The following is a 15,350-nucleotide window of genomic DNA, read 5'->3' on the forward strand; positions in this document are numbered from 1 at the left end:
CTTGGTTAGTTCAAAATTTATTTTGTTGTCTATGATTAATTCATTACGATAAGAGAGTTTGTCCAATATTTCTAGATAGTTGTTGGTTTTGTTGTAAGATTAGATAACCCTATTCTTATATATAATAAATTGATGAACCAACCATATTACTCATTATTCATTCGTTTCCTTTAATAAATTAATATAAGATTGAAATTATGATTGTGTTTACTTGTTTTCATTTCTTCTGTTTATTTTCTAATATGCTAGTTATACTAATGTACGTACAAAATGATCAATAATCACAACATGAGTAGTTAGATTTAACTAAAATAAACTCAGAGTACATACTTTATTGAAAAACATACTAAAGTTTTTAAACTGACCTTATTGCTACCATGCAAAAGGTCATATTATTTATTTATTTATTTTTATGTTGTGTTACATTATATTTAGCATTTACCATAGCTAAAATAGAATCCGTTTAAACTTAAAGTTTTTGCAAGTAGAGAAAAAGGTATTATTATTTAGTGTTTTATGGTATTACTCTATTAACATATCATTTGAAACTCATCTTTATGCTTGAATGAGAAGAGCTCTCACGATTAACCCTCTTTTCCAATGCCCTCCATGGTTGTAGCAGCCAAATCGAATTCTCCCACTAGTCACAGAACCACTTATTATGAATTTACCTAATGGAATCTTGAACCACACATTTGGTTGTTTGCCCGCCAATACTATTTGAGACTCTTGCTTACTCCCATCTGGCATATCGATTTCAAGGTTAAGTGGAATATCCCATCCAGACGCGGTGTTTGCCATCATTACTTCAATGCTTGCATTGTACCAAAGATCTTGTTTGAAACTAGATGAATCCATGCTCCAACGACAATCGAGCCAAGATACTTGCAAAAGTCGGGCTTCTTCAATTGGGTAGCTGCAAGGTTTTAAATGCCATGGTGTGAGAGAACAAAAATAACATATAATACAACATAATCCATACTCATAAAAGTTGAATCTAATAACTAGTTTATGATTTTATGAATCAAAACAAAAGTAATAGATGAAAATGCATGAGATATGAATTAATGAACAAATTAAATTTGAGTTCAAGATTATATACCCGCAAAAATCCATGGGGGCCCAACTCCAGTATCGAGTGTCATCACTCCATGTTATTGAGGCAGCTCTTGGATATGCCACATAGTGTGTGCTTTGGCCTGCCATTAAAATAGTATTTGGATGAAGAAGATAGGGATATAGAAATAAAGATGAGAATGGGAAAATGTTGTATAAAGATCCTTGATTGGTTACAAGTATGGAGGATGAGATGTTGAAGTAGGCGATGTCTTTGTTCTTTTATACCCATGTATGAGGGTATTTTAGACCTTTCCAAAAGCAAGCACTTTAATTTCCTTTCTCTCTTTTGTTTATTCCATTTTTTCAACATCTTTCATTTTTATATATTATTTTTATTTTATTACTTTAAATTATTTTTTAATTTCCAATGCTTAATCACCTGTCATCATCCAAAATATAAAAACAAGACCATTTGATAATAAAATAATAAATTAAGACCCTTGGCTACTAACAAATATAAACAACAACTCATTTATGAACTTAATGAATTCAAACAAATACTAAAAAATATTTACATTAAAAAATTTAAGTGTTATAGATTTGGGTGTTTTAGTAGTTTTTTCGATAAAGGTATAGGGTTTGTTCTTTTTTAATTACTATTTTTTAAAAAGCCTCTAAAATAAATATATACACAATAAAGGTTTTTTTTTTTGAAAAGTAATATAAATTAGTTAACTTTTATATTTTTCTGCGTGATAATTGATTATTCAATTAAAAGTGTTCTTCTCTGTTCCATGTAATTGGTTAGATTATACATATATGGATATAATATTATTTGTTAAAAGACCCTTTTTATACGACTATTAATTTATAAGTACTGTAATTAGGTAAAATTTATGCATTTATACGATGGAATAAATAAATAATATTTATATATATTATTGTTATGATTAATTATTATTATTATTATATTCAATAGCTCTAATAGCCTTCCAAAGTACAAACATCGTCTAATTTCTATATGATTCAAATAAATATTATTTCCGACAATCTTATCGTCAATAAATTATTCTTTCCCTTCGCCTCTTTTTCCATCTTGATCATTCTCTTTATATTATTTAATTTTCAAGATAAAAAAAAATGAAAGCATTGAACATTCATGAGAATTTATTCTCTTTTAGTTTATTGACAATATATTTGGAGTATAGGTTATGGATAAAATATGTGGAAATTAAAAAGAAGTTACTATTGAGTATGAACCATAGAGTATCAAAGACTTTATCGATTTGACGTTTATATACTTTTTGAAACTCATGTCATGGAGATAAGAGTGCTCAATTTTCAAAGATAAGTGTTAGGCATATAAGTTGAAATTTTATTTTAATTATATTATTAATGGATTTACATATTTGTTAGTATATGGGTATAGAACGTTCATTTGTGGTATGTAGATTATTGCAATTTTTGAAAAAGGTGTGTTGATCATAAGGGGTACTTGATATTGATAGTTGTGTATTATGTAGAATTAGTTAGATATAAGTTTGATCATTCCTTTCATATTATAGTTTATATATCGGGGTTTGAGCATTCTTTTTTATATGGGGTTGATAGTTTTCTAACTTGGAAATTGTTCATGAACTTTATGTTAACATGAGACGATTCTGAGGGTTTGACACTATATACGTTCAAGATATATGAACATTGTAATTAGGTAAGTGAAATTTTTTTGTTGATTAATGGCTTAAATTGTTCATATATATGTGTTGTTTGTGTGTTTCGTTAATAAATGATTATCTTTTTCAATAAAAAGTGTTTCACTGATCTTACATTAGAAAAAAAATGTTTTTAAAGAGTAAAATCATGCCACGATCTAGATTAAAGGAGAAAAACCTAGAACAAGGTGTGACAATCAAATCATCCTATTAACAACAATCCTTTTTAGCAGAGAAATTCACATTTTCATTTTGCTACAATTCACCATTTTTCTAAATTGCAAAATAAACTTGCTTATTGAAAAAAAAATTTCTCACTTCAACAAACCAAACCAAGGCAAAACAAGCATCCTTTAATCCATTGATTTCAAACGACCATAACATTCCAATTTCTAGACATGCCCACACAAAAGAAAAGAAAAAAGCAACAAAACAAAAACATCTAAGAATTACGAAAATATCATTTTTCTCAATAAATAAATAAAATAAAATATCATTTTATACAACCATTAATTCTTAAAGTAATGTAATGATTAATTTTCATAAATGTAATAAAACACCAAAGGCCCGTGTAACAAAGCGTATGAAGTTAGTCATCTTTTAAATATTTTAAGTTTGCCCTTTCATCTTTCTTCTCCTCCTCGCTGTGATTTCTTTCGTTGTTTTCCTCCTTGCTGCAATTTCTTTTATCATCTTTCTTATTTTCCTCTTTATTTTTTTTTTCACAGGGTTTGACATTATATACTGAAACGCCTTAAAATTTCGAGTTAAATTTTATCATCTTCTGTTAATTTTCGGGATTTAAAATTTTTCGGTGTTAATTTTTGGTTGGTTTAGAAGAGGAAAGAAAAAGAAATTGAAGGTATGATTTTTCTTAATATAATATAGTATAAATCAATATAATAATAATATAATATAAATTATATTATTATTATTTATTATATTATTATTATTATTATTATTTAATTTAAATATATATATATATATATATATATTATTTAAGAAAAAAAAACCCTAAACGCCCCCCCCCCCCCCGTGTTCTTCAATCTCCTTCCCCTTCTTCTTCTTCTTCAGTTTTTCTTTTTCTTCTCCACCCGACACTGCCGTCCACTACCTCTATCTCTTCTTCTTCATCATTTTTCATCACCGTTGACTTCTCCGTCTCCAGCTCGATCGTTCTTCACCGTCCGCACGTCCTCGTCTTCCGCCCACGAACGGCCAGCCGTCGACGGGTCCTCCAAATCGGTCATCCAACTGTTGGCAAGCCCGCCATCTTTGACGCTCTCTCTCTTCCTCTCGTGTACCCGAGTGGCCGCCGGCCGCTCTGCCCTTAGTCAAGTGGGCCGCTCCTCCTTTTTTGTTTTGGTGCCACCGTCGGTCGTCCACGAAAATCCACCGTCACGCCGGTAATTTTTGGGTCGCATACAGACTCGAGTCGAACCAAGCTACGAACCGTTTAGCCATAAACTGAGTTGCAGACCAAGCCGGTTAGTCGAGCCGAGCCGCGAACCGCGAGCTAAGCCGAGCCGAGCCGAGCTGAGGATCGAGTCGCAAGCCGAGTCGAGCAACGATCCAAGCCGAGCCGAGCCGCAAACTGACCGAGCCAAGCTGCGAGCCGAGCCGAGTCGAGTACCTCTAAGCCAAGCCGAGCTCCCTTTTCACCGAGCCACCTAAGCCATTTTCTTTCCACGTCGTGTCCTGGTGAGTCTTCGGTAAGGATTATTTTGGTGAGTTTCCTAATGTTGCTATAGCCGATTCGAGTTTAGATATTGAATTAAGACATGGTCCTACCTTTCGTTCCTTGAAGATATTAGAAAGATGACGCTCAAGTTCTCGGGTTCCATGGCATGCTTATTTGAAGATAGCTCTCTTTACTCGAGTAAGTCGACGGATGTTGTTTGAAACATTTAAAAAGTGACTTTTACTAGTGTCATCGTTTAAACCCTTATGATTTCGTTTAGGTGGATTTGTTGGGCGTGGACTCGATCAAGGGGCATAGCCAAGTTCAGGTAAGGGATTTCTTACTACTGGACCTCGGATCGAAACTGAAAACGTAGTAACCCACACGGGGATTATACGTTAGTAACTGTATTGAATGGATTAACGCATGTTTGACTAATACATATCACTTATATGCTCTTGACTGATTAAAGGTAACGTGACCGTTAGTTGTAGCTTATGTACTATCATATAACATGAGTTGTTTACAGATAGACACCGATGCCCGGATGTCCTGTGTATTGTAGTTATGTTGGTGGGCTACGTTGCGAATTTGATTAGTGTGTCGATGGACTATAAAGTCTTAATGTTATGTAAGTTAAAGTCTGTTGTCGGGATATTGGTTATGAAATTATGTCATGGAAGGATTAAGAGTCCGAGAACCTCTCGTGTACATTGAGTATACGCCGTTCAACTGTGCTATGAACTGAATATGATTGTCAGATATAATGTGGGCATTACGCATAACATAGATTACCTGAGGCTACACTAAAGTTTGAACTGAGTCGAAGTATCGTCAAGTAACTTTACAAGTGAGGATTTGACTGGTTGACTGGATTTAAAGAAATGTCACAATGATGTGTGAATTGGATATGCATATAGTAACTGAGGATATAGTTGTTTAAACCTATATTGTCTGACTGGCTAAGCTTATGACTGAATTGTCAGTTTGAACGTTATCGGGGTAAGACTGTTGTAGATGGTTTAGTATAGACTGTGGGATAACGGTTAGCTTCATCTATGGGGTAGTGTACCTTACTGATATGTGTATCCTTCAGGATCACTAGACTGATATGTGCATCCTTCGGGATCACTAGACTGATATATGCATCCTTCGGGATCACTAGACTGATATGTGTATCCTTCGAGATCACTAGACTAACATGTGTATCCTTCGGGATCACTAGATTGATACATGCATTCCTTCGCGATCACGAGATTGACGTGTGCGTTCTACGGAACCACTAGACTGTTTATGTAGGGTACCTCTAAATAGAAAGTTAACTGTTATTCCCTAACGGGCCCAATAGTGGGTCCCTTACTGGATATATCTTATACTCACCCTTTTTTTCTTTAACTTTTCAGGTAAGGGTACAGCGAGGGACAGACCGACGAGGGGCAAGAAGGATGCGTGAAGGCCATATGGACGCGTCTGGTTTTCTTTATGCTTCCACTGATATTTTGTTACTCGTTATTTTCATTGTCAGGTCGAGTCATGGTTAGAATAATTGGTTTGTGGTTTTGTGTTTGATGATTTAAGCACCGTATTTTGGAACTCTCGTGAATGTGATTTAAAATAGGGCCCGAAACTGCTTTTGTGATATTTTAAACGTTTTTAATGAATCGTAACTGGTCTTTTATGAGCTTGTGTGTTTTACTGTCGAGTCTTAGTAACGTAGTGACCTCAGCTCAGTCCGGAAAGTTGGGTCGTTACAGTTGGTATCAGAGCCTAAGTTTTAGGTTTTGTAGCCTGACTTATGATGTGAGTCTGTGTTTTCGTGTCCTTATGGCTAAAGCGATCCTTGCCACTCGTCAGGTACGCTCTCATGAAATTATATGTATAACTCTATATGCATTACCTTACCTAAGTTAAACTGCGAAGTTAATTATCACATGAGACTAAAGGAATCATAGGTGGTTGTTAGGGAAATGCCGCCAAGGGGATGTGCACGTAGGGATGGCCGAGGAGGCCGAGGAAGGGGAGCAGGACGTGTTCAGCCTAAAGTGCAACCTGTAGCCCAAGCCACCGACCCTACTACGCCAGTTACTCATGTGGACCTCGCTGCTATGGAGCAGAGGTTCAGGGATTTGATCATGCAGATGCGGGAGCAGCAGCAGCCTGCCCCGCCAGCTCCGGCTCTAGCTTTAGTTGTGTTCCAGGTCATGTCGGATCAGTTGTCGGCAGAGGTCAAGCACTTGAGGGATTTCAGGAAGTATAACCCCACGACATTCGATGGGTCTTTGGAGGACCCCACCAGGGCTCAGATGTGGTTATCTTCTTTGGAGATCATATTTCGGTATATGAAGTGCCCTGAGGATCAGAAAGTTCAGTGCGCCCTTTTCATGTTAACAGACAGAGGTACTGCCTGGTGGGAGACGGCAGAGAGGATGCTAGGGGGTGATGTGGGTCAGATCACTTGGGAGCAGTTCAAGGAGAGTTTTTATGCGAAATTCTTCTCTGCCAGTTGAAGAGATGCCAAGCGGCAGGAGTTCCTGAACTTGGAGCAGGGCGATAGGATAGTGGAGCAGTATGATGCGGAGTTTGATATCTTATCCCACTTCTCTCTCGAGATGATACCGCCGAGGCGACCAGAGCTGATAAGTTTGTTAAAGGCCTCAGGCTAGACATCCTGGGTTTGGTTTCAGCCTTCCGACCCGCCACTCATGCTGATGCACTACGCCTGGCAGTGGATCTTAGTTTACAGGAGAGGGCTAACTCGTTCAAGGTTGCAGGTAGAGGTTCGACCTCAGGACAGAAAAGGAAGGCTGAGTAGTAGCCTATTTCAGTGTCACAGCAGAACTTCAAATCAGGTGGTGAGTCTCGTCGTTTCTAGCAGAAACCTTTTGAGGCATGGGAAGCTGCTAGAGGGAAGCCGTTGTGTACCACTTGCGGGAAGAACCATCTGGGTCGTTGTTTATTTGGGACTAGGACTTGCTTCAAGTGTAGGCAAGAGGGGCATACAGCTGACAGATGCCCGATGAGACTCACCGGGAATGCACAGAATCAGGGAGCAAGTGCTCCACATCAGGGTAAAGTCTTTGCTATCAATAAGACTGAGGCTGAAAGAGCAGGCACGGTGGTGACAGGTATGCTTCCAGGGTTGGGGCATTATGCCTTAGTTTTGTTTGATTCGGGTTCGTCACATTCCTTTATCTCTTCTGCATTTGTGTTCCATGCCCGCTTAGAGGTAGAGCCCCTACACCATGTTTTATCAGTATTCTACTCCTTCTGGGGAGTGTATGTTGTCGAAAGAAAAGGTGAAAGCCTGCCAGATTGAGATAGCAGGTCATGTGATTGAAGTAACGTTGTTAGTCCTTGACATGCTCGACTTTGATGTAATTCTGGGTATGGACTGGCTAGCTGCTAACCATGCTAGCATAGATTGTTCCCGTAAGGAGGTAGCGTTTAACCCTCCCTCGATGGCCAGTTTTAAATTTAAGGGAGAAGGGTTAAGGTCGTCACCTAAGGTAATCTCAGCCATAAGGGCCAGCAAACTGCTTAGTCAGGGTACTTTGAGTATCTTAGCGAGTATGGTGGATACTAGAGAGGTTGATGTGTCCCTGTCATCAGAACCAGTAGTGAGGGACTATCCGGATGTTTTTCCTGAAGAACTTCTTTAGTCCTTCTTGAAGATGATGTCAAAGAAAAATCATAGCTTTCATATTTTCTTGACTTGATGTTGTGTTTCCTTCTTTAATTATTTCTCCAAGATTCATGGCATCCAAATGAATTTCAGCATCAAGCACCCATGATAAATAATTATCACCCTTGATATCGAGAGCTAGAAATTCTAATTTGGTAAGACTTAATTTGGTAAAACTATAACAAAGAATAGAGAAACTAACTTATATTAGAAATTTAATAAAAATGTCAAACATGTATTCTAAGACAACTTAGATAAATATCATACTATGCACATGATACAAAAATCAATGAGACCAAAATATAATAATTCAAAACATGCATGTTAATGCACAATAATTAAAGTTACAAATAAAAATTACATATATACATATTATAGAAAATTAACAATAATACACACAAAAAAATATTAATTTTACAGCAGCCTTATATATATAACACGTTAAAACAATATGCTTAAGTAAATTGATAAAAGTATTTAGATCATAAAAACAAGTACAAAACTTATATTAATAGAAAGTAATCAATTAAATTATGGACACAAATCATAAAGAACCCATAAACTATACATAGATCTTAAAATAATTGAAATAAGAACCAAACATAAACAATCACATAAATCATAAAGAAATTAAGATGAACCAAACCTTAATCTTATTATGAACTGACAATATTTTTTAACAAACAATAATCTTGTAAACATAATATATGTAAAATTATAACATGTGATAGGTATAAAAGATTCTACATTCTCAAATTATGCACAATGTATACATGCAATATTTCATGCAATGCTTACAAATACAAAAAAACAAAAAACTAATATTATAGCCTACCTTTTATGAATGACAAAATTGTAGAGACTCGTGTTGATAACGTGTTATAAAATAAAAGAACAAAGAAGCTAAATAAGAACAATGAAACAACCAAAGAGAAGAATAGAAAAGAGATGAAGAAGAGAACAATTGAACTTAATTTTGGTGTGTCTTACAAAGGCACACACCTCGATTTATAGGACATTTCATGGTATAGGTTACATTATGGAATTCAATTGGATGAATGTTATAACATTGAATGAAATGAGAGTTATATGAAAATTGGTAACCTACGTCGGTTATGAATATCTATAATATTATTTACAATACTATATACTTAATCATTATTCCTAAAATTGCTACCCATTATAATTACTTTTTTTTGCAAACAACAAATGTTTGTCACATGGGTTTGATTATTATAACTTGATTTTTCATTTTTGCAAGTTCCCCTTAACTAAAAACTTATTGACCAACATAAATGGCAAATATTGGACAGTTAGCTGACGCAATTAGTAATTTCCATCATTCATCCCCAGCTTTAAGTTTTCATTGCAAGGTCATAATTTGATTATCTCTTGTGAAAAATCTTCATCCCCATTCGATCAAATCAATTTAGTTTTCTCTGCATTCTTATTACTTTAGTCTCCGATCTATTTGTGGTTTGTTTTTTCTAGTACCTCCACCAAATTTTCTCAAATACAAGCCACGAGTGTATTAAGCACCGGTAATCTTCGTTGAAGTGGAGTGGTCTTGGATTATGCAACAATTATTGGAAAACTCAAGAGTAATTGATAAATCTCTTGTGATGGCACTAACGAAAATAAGGTTGAAAGAAAAGCCAGGTATATATAAAACATTCTTAAGCATCAAGAAGGGTGATATGTGAACAGTGCCAACATGATTAACTTGAAATGTTTGTCTATCTGGAAGTGTGATAGGTGCACTGCAACATTTCAAGGATGTGAATAATTTTTTTGAATAGCAAATATGGGCTAAAGCCCCAGAGTCAGCAATCCACGTATGAGGAGGGATGATACCTGCTATATGTGATGCAGTGGATGATGATGAATTCTGAATGTTTCAAGCAGATAGTTGAGATTGAATATGTTAGAGATCAAGCACAAGGCATATTGGACGGTCAAGCAATGCAACATGTCTCTAAAAAAAAAGTTGGTGAGCAAAGAATATTGGACTTACTTATATGAACTTGAAGAATTGAGGTTAGATGCTTATGAAAATTTTAGAATTTTAAAAGATAAAACTGTAACACCCCAAAAATTTAAGGTAATTTTGTTACTTAATAATTTATGATTAGATTTTCATAAGTGTTAGATTAACTGGAATTGGAAGTTAAGGAATTTATTTGGTGTAATGTGTTGGGTTAGTTAAATATATATATATATATATATATATATATATATATATATATATATATATATATATATATATATATATATATATATGGGTATGTATATTTAATTAAAGATTTTAAAATTTGGTGGAGAATGTCATTAATTATATAGTTCCGGTTATATAATTAATAAGTGGAAAATTGATGATTATATATTTGAATATAATTATTAGGAAAAGAAATGTATCATCCTAAATTTTTTAGGAATTTTTTATTAATTATCTTAAATTATTTTGGTGTTATCTTGAGGATTGAAGCTAAAATTGAATTATTGGTTAAGATAATTTATGTTGAAATTTATGAAATTTCAAAAGAAGTGATTTATTGGAGAAAATTTGGTTAATTAAAACAATGAAGCATTTGAGTTGATTTAAACAAGCACATTCTAAATAGATCTCAGAACACAACTTCCACTTCTTTTCACTTTGCTTAATTGGTTCGCTATTGAAACCAACAACTCATCTAACTCTGTTGTAGTGTTGAGACTCGACACTAACGATGGAGTCTCAATGAGTTGGCTATCTAACTAATAACTAATCTAACCATTTTGTGGTAGAGATTACTTGAATATAGGTAATGATAGTCTTGAAAAGTTATAATTTCCATCTGACTCCAATATGGTAGAGATCACTTGATATAGACAACGATCGTTCTGCTGGAAACAAATTAATATTTCTTCTTAACATAAATTGTATGATGTAGTAGGCCTCACTCATTGCTCCCTTCATCTTTTTCGTCGTAGGGCCTAGCCAATCACCTCTGTAAGCAACGTTGTTGCAGAGCTATACTTAACACTAACAATACAACAACATTATTGTTGCAGAGCCATACTCAATGATGACAACACGACATTCGTTGTCACGGAGTCATACTCGATCACGACAATGGAATATAACCTATATGCACACGGTACCATACAACCTCAAACTTAGTATCTCAGTCATAAAATCAACATAAATCCATTCACATGGAAACACTAAAAACATACCTGCTTATCTGTATCTTACACAAAGATCAAGTTTACTTAGCTAGTTCATGAAAACAAAAATTCTTTAATCAATACATATTAAAACATGCTTTGCTTGAAACATTATCGTTTCAATTATTATTTTCCAGAAACTCATAACTCAGATGATAATATAAATCTCATTAAGAAATCTAAACTCAAAATTCATGCTTGAAACTTAATTATAACTTAATTATGGAAATAACAAATCTTTTATTGTATGCACTTGTATTCCCCAAAACGTATTTATAAATCTTTGTCACTGACAAAGCTATTAGCTTATGTTTTAAGTCCTCCTCCCTCCCCCACAGGTTAAGCGACAAAGTGCCATCGGGCGAGGCAAGACGAGGCCGCTGCTAAGTACTGGATGTGTCACGTGGTAGTAGTAGTTAGCTTAAGTTTTGTAATTCGTTAAATTGTAAGTTGTACACTTGTGTTGTCACAAGATTTTTAATAAAAGGATTACTACTTTTTAAATCGTCTATTGTCCTATTGCATAGCAGAAGCTTTCACCAGCATGGTCACGTCTAAGGTTTACGTTAAGTTTAAAGAAGTACCTAGGTGATATAGCGTTTCACCTCAAAACGCTGGTTCACCGAAGTCATGTCCTCACCTAGTACTTAGAAGGCACGTTCCACGTGGGGGTGTGACATGTTATGTGATCTTAATTTTTCGTCCAAGTAAGTATTTGGGTTTAGTCCATCTTACCAATGAGCACGTAACGTTATTGTTCCCAACTCCTTGGATAGTTTAAAATTGATTTTGTTGTCTATGATTAATTCATTACGATAAGAGAGTTTGTCCAACATTTCTAGATAGTTGTTGTAACGCCCCAAAAATTTGAGGAATTTAATTTTATTATCTTAAGTGTAATTTTGCAATTTTGGGTGTTATTTAAATGTTGAAGTATTTTACTTTATGGAGATTTGATTTTATTGGATATTTGAAAAATATCTAATTGTTGTTAAGTTGGAATTTATGTTTGTTTTGGTTATTTATGTTTAGGTATTATTTGGTTTAAGGAATTAATAATTGTATTATGAAATAATATAGTTATTATGAAAAGATAGTGTGATAAGATAAAGATGATTGGATTGGTTGACGAGAAAGAATATATGATTTTATTTGGGAAAAGATAAAAAGAAGATAAAAATGGAGAATTGGTGTGTTTTAAATGAAGAGAGAGAAGATTGGGTTGTTTTGAAATTTAATAAGGAATATGAAAAAGGAAAAATAATAATAAATGTATTGTTATTATTTTTGGGTTAAATAGGTTCTTGGGAAGTGGGGAAACAACCATCTTCTTCACAAAGGAAAAGAAAAGAGAAAACCTTAACCCTAATCTTACAACCCACCGTCACTGTCGTCAGTCCGAACCGATCAGTTGCATTAGGTGCGTTGCCTCCACCGTTCGAAGTCACGCCGCTCCATCGTAGCCGAACCGTTCGCGATCGCCAGTCGTCACATGAAGCTCCATCAGGTCGTACCGTCGAGCAGAAGCCATCGTCGATTGTCAGCCATACGTCTCCAACCATTCGCGATTGCCCAGCAACCTTTATCGAGCCAACCGAGTCGTCGTTGGGTGTCAGTCGAAAGCAACCGAGCGGATTCACTCTCAACCCGACCCGTGTGAGTTTCACCCGCACCAGCTACCAGCGTGGGTCCAAGCTGCACGCAGCCCCAGTCGAGTCGCGCCTCCCCTCTACGAGCCACGCCTGCCTCCCAATCGAGCCGCGCCTCCTAGCCAAGTCGCGCCTCCCCTCTGCGAGCTGAGCCTGCCTCCAAGTTGAGCCGCCACGCATTTTGTGAGTCACAAGCCTGTTTTGGGTCATTTTTACCTGTTTTGGTAAATTTTGATTAGGTTCTTGGCATGCCCAACTAAGTTTAATTTTTTGACCTAAATAATTTAATTTTTGGATTAAATTAAATTATTATTTATCCTAAAGGACTAGTAGGACCAATTGGAGTTTGAGTTGTGCAACTCCTTCTAGCTAAAGGAAATTATTGCAACGTTGATAATGGGTAAGTTGATCCAACTTGAGTTTTTGGTCCTTTAATTCCTTGGGGGTCAAGTTATTACTTGGTGTTCTCTAACTATTTAGGACTTCGCTGCTTGAAAAACGTGTTTTGCTGTTAAAATTCGACCGAGCTAATCTCCAGGCAGGAGATTCCACTATTAGACCTTCGAGATTAATTTAAAGAGACCGCATGTATTAATGTTTATGTACTGATGATTGCTAGCTACAGAACTTGAGGTTACAGTTAGAAACTGATAATGTAAATGTGACTGTTGGATGACTTTGTGGTTAGAGCTGATAAAGCATTGATGTTATCACGTACGTTTTAATGAGTATTGTGATTGAGGATGATATGACATGATATGATAGGATAGGATATGTATGGTATTGTTGGAATTTGTGTCCTAAAACTCATACTTTGTTATTTGATTCAATAAAATTTATTATTGAATGTTATAATCTTAAAACCAATAATTTTAAGGTCCCGAGGTTATTTACTAGTTTGTCATATATACTTGAATTTTATGTGGAGACATAAACATGGATTAAGTTCAAGTTAATAGCCCCAATTGTCTATAGTGTATGAATAAGGTTGGGCGCCTTATTCTGGATAAACACTATGGATGCGGCCCACTCCGTAGTTCGTACAAACGATGTAATCCTGAATCGTTAATGTAGAGACATGGGAGTGGGGGCATCCTATGTAGCTAGTGATATAGGGTGCAAGATGGAATTCACTCCTACCCACTTCTGGGATAGTAGATAGGTTGTTCCCTTAAGGACTGAATCCAGGTCTTGAACAAGAGGCCCCACCTTCTCATTGGCCCGAGAAGAATTCTAGTTTATAGGTTGGACCTTAAACCAATTGTTCAATAGTGGATCAGTGGGTCTTAAGGAGCAAGATGTAATCTCGGAGGTAAAACGGTATTTTGAACCAACCAAGATTATGAACAACCTGTGAAGGATCCACTTACTTATCATCGTTATATCAGGTGGATAGAAATATATCTATAGTAAGGGGAGTGCAGCTAAGAGTCTTTAGTGGAATGGCTCTTTAGTTCGAATGTTGATTAACTTTAGTCTAAAAGAGTTTAACCAGTTAGTCTCGGATCATTGGAGCCCATGATCTATAGGTCCATTAGGTTCCCCTACTAGCTCATATGGATTCAACTAAGAACAAGTATGTTGAAGTAATTTGAATTGTTCGAATAAAGATAAGAGAGAGAAACCGATAAAAATATATATATGATATAAGTCGGTTTTGTGTTTATATATGATTTAAATAAATATAAATATAGAATCATATTAAAAGCTTGAAAAGTTTAGAAAACGGTCAAAAGTCAACATGTTGATTTTGAACTTTGACCGGAATTATATTCAAATATGATTTGAATTTTAGAAAAATGAATACGGATTCATACTCGGGAGATTAGAATTAGTCAAGACAGGAAAATAGTAAAAAGTCAACAAGTTGCCTTTTGACTAAGAAAAGTCAAAGTTTAACTTTGACTTAAGTTGGTCAAATGACCAAAATGCCCCTTTGGCTAATTACTTTATTTATTAACGGTTAATGGGAAATGTGGCAAATTATTATGAATTTGAAGTCACTAATTTCATTAAAGAGTTAATGAATTGATTAGGTGTTGATAAGATATGAAATAATTTACATGCAAAATTGCATGTAAATTTCATATAAAACTTCTCATTACCGAATGAAAAAGTATGAGGTTTTTTCTGGAAAAACACCTAAGCGATTGACTCCCATCTATCTCCAAAAATTCTCTTCGCATAATCGAGTCCCACAATTCCGTTCTTAGTCCTGAGCATAGTAGGTCAGCTTGGTGGTTGTCCTTGCTCGTGATTTTCAGGAAGAGAAGAAATTTTAGACCAAAGAAGAAGTTGAGAACTACAAAGGTAAGTAAATCGTTTACCTTCCTCTCTCTTTGTTTAGGTTCATTGCATGG

The 15,350-nt window shown here is 35.2% G+C and overlaps 1 protein-coding gene across 1 annotated transcript; it reads right to left on the reverse strand.

Annotated features, from left to right (window-relative positions):
* Positions 1 to 352: 352 nt before the first annotated feature.
* LOC103503411 (lectin-like) lies at positions 353 to 1,367 on the reverse strand. Its single transcript, XM_008467599.3, has 2 exons — positions 1,103 to 1,367; positions 353 to 916 (listed from the first exon to the last, which is right to left on the reverse strand). Exons 1-2 carry the CDS (start codon positions 1,204 to 1,206, stop codon positions 556 to 558), a joined length of 465 nt encoding a protein of 154 aa, XP_008465821.1. The 5' UTR covers positions 1,207 to 1,367; the 3' UTR covers positions 353 to 555.
* Between the last annotated feature and the right edge of the window lie 13,983 nt (positions 1,368 to 15,350).

The sequence above is a fragment of the Cucumis melo genome, chromosome 9 (genome assembly GCF_025177605.1).
Source record: "Cucumis melo cultivar AY chromosome 9, USDA_Cmelo_AY_1.0, whole genome shotgun sequence".
Lineage (NCBI taxonomy): Eukaryota > Viridiplantae > Streptophyta > Magnoliopsida > Cucurbitales > Cucurbitaceae > Cucumis > Cucumis melo.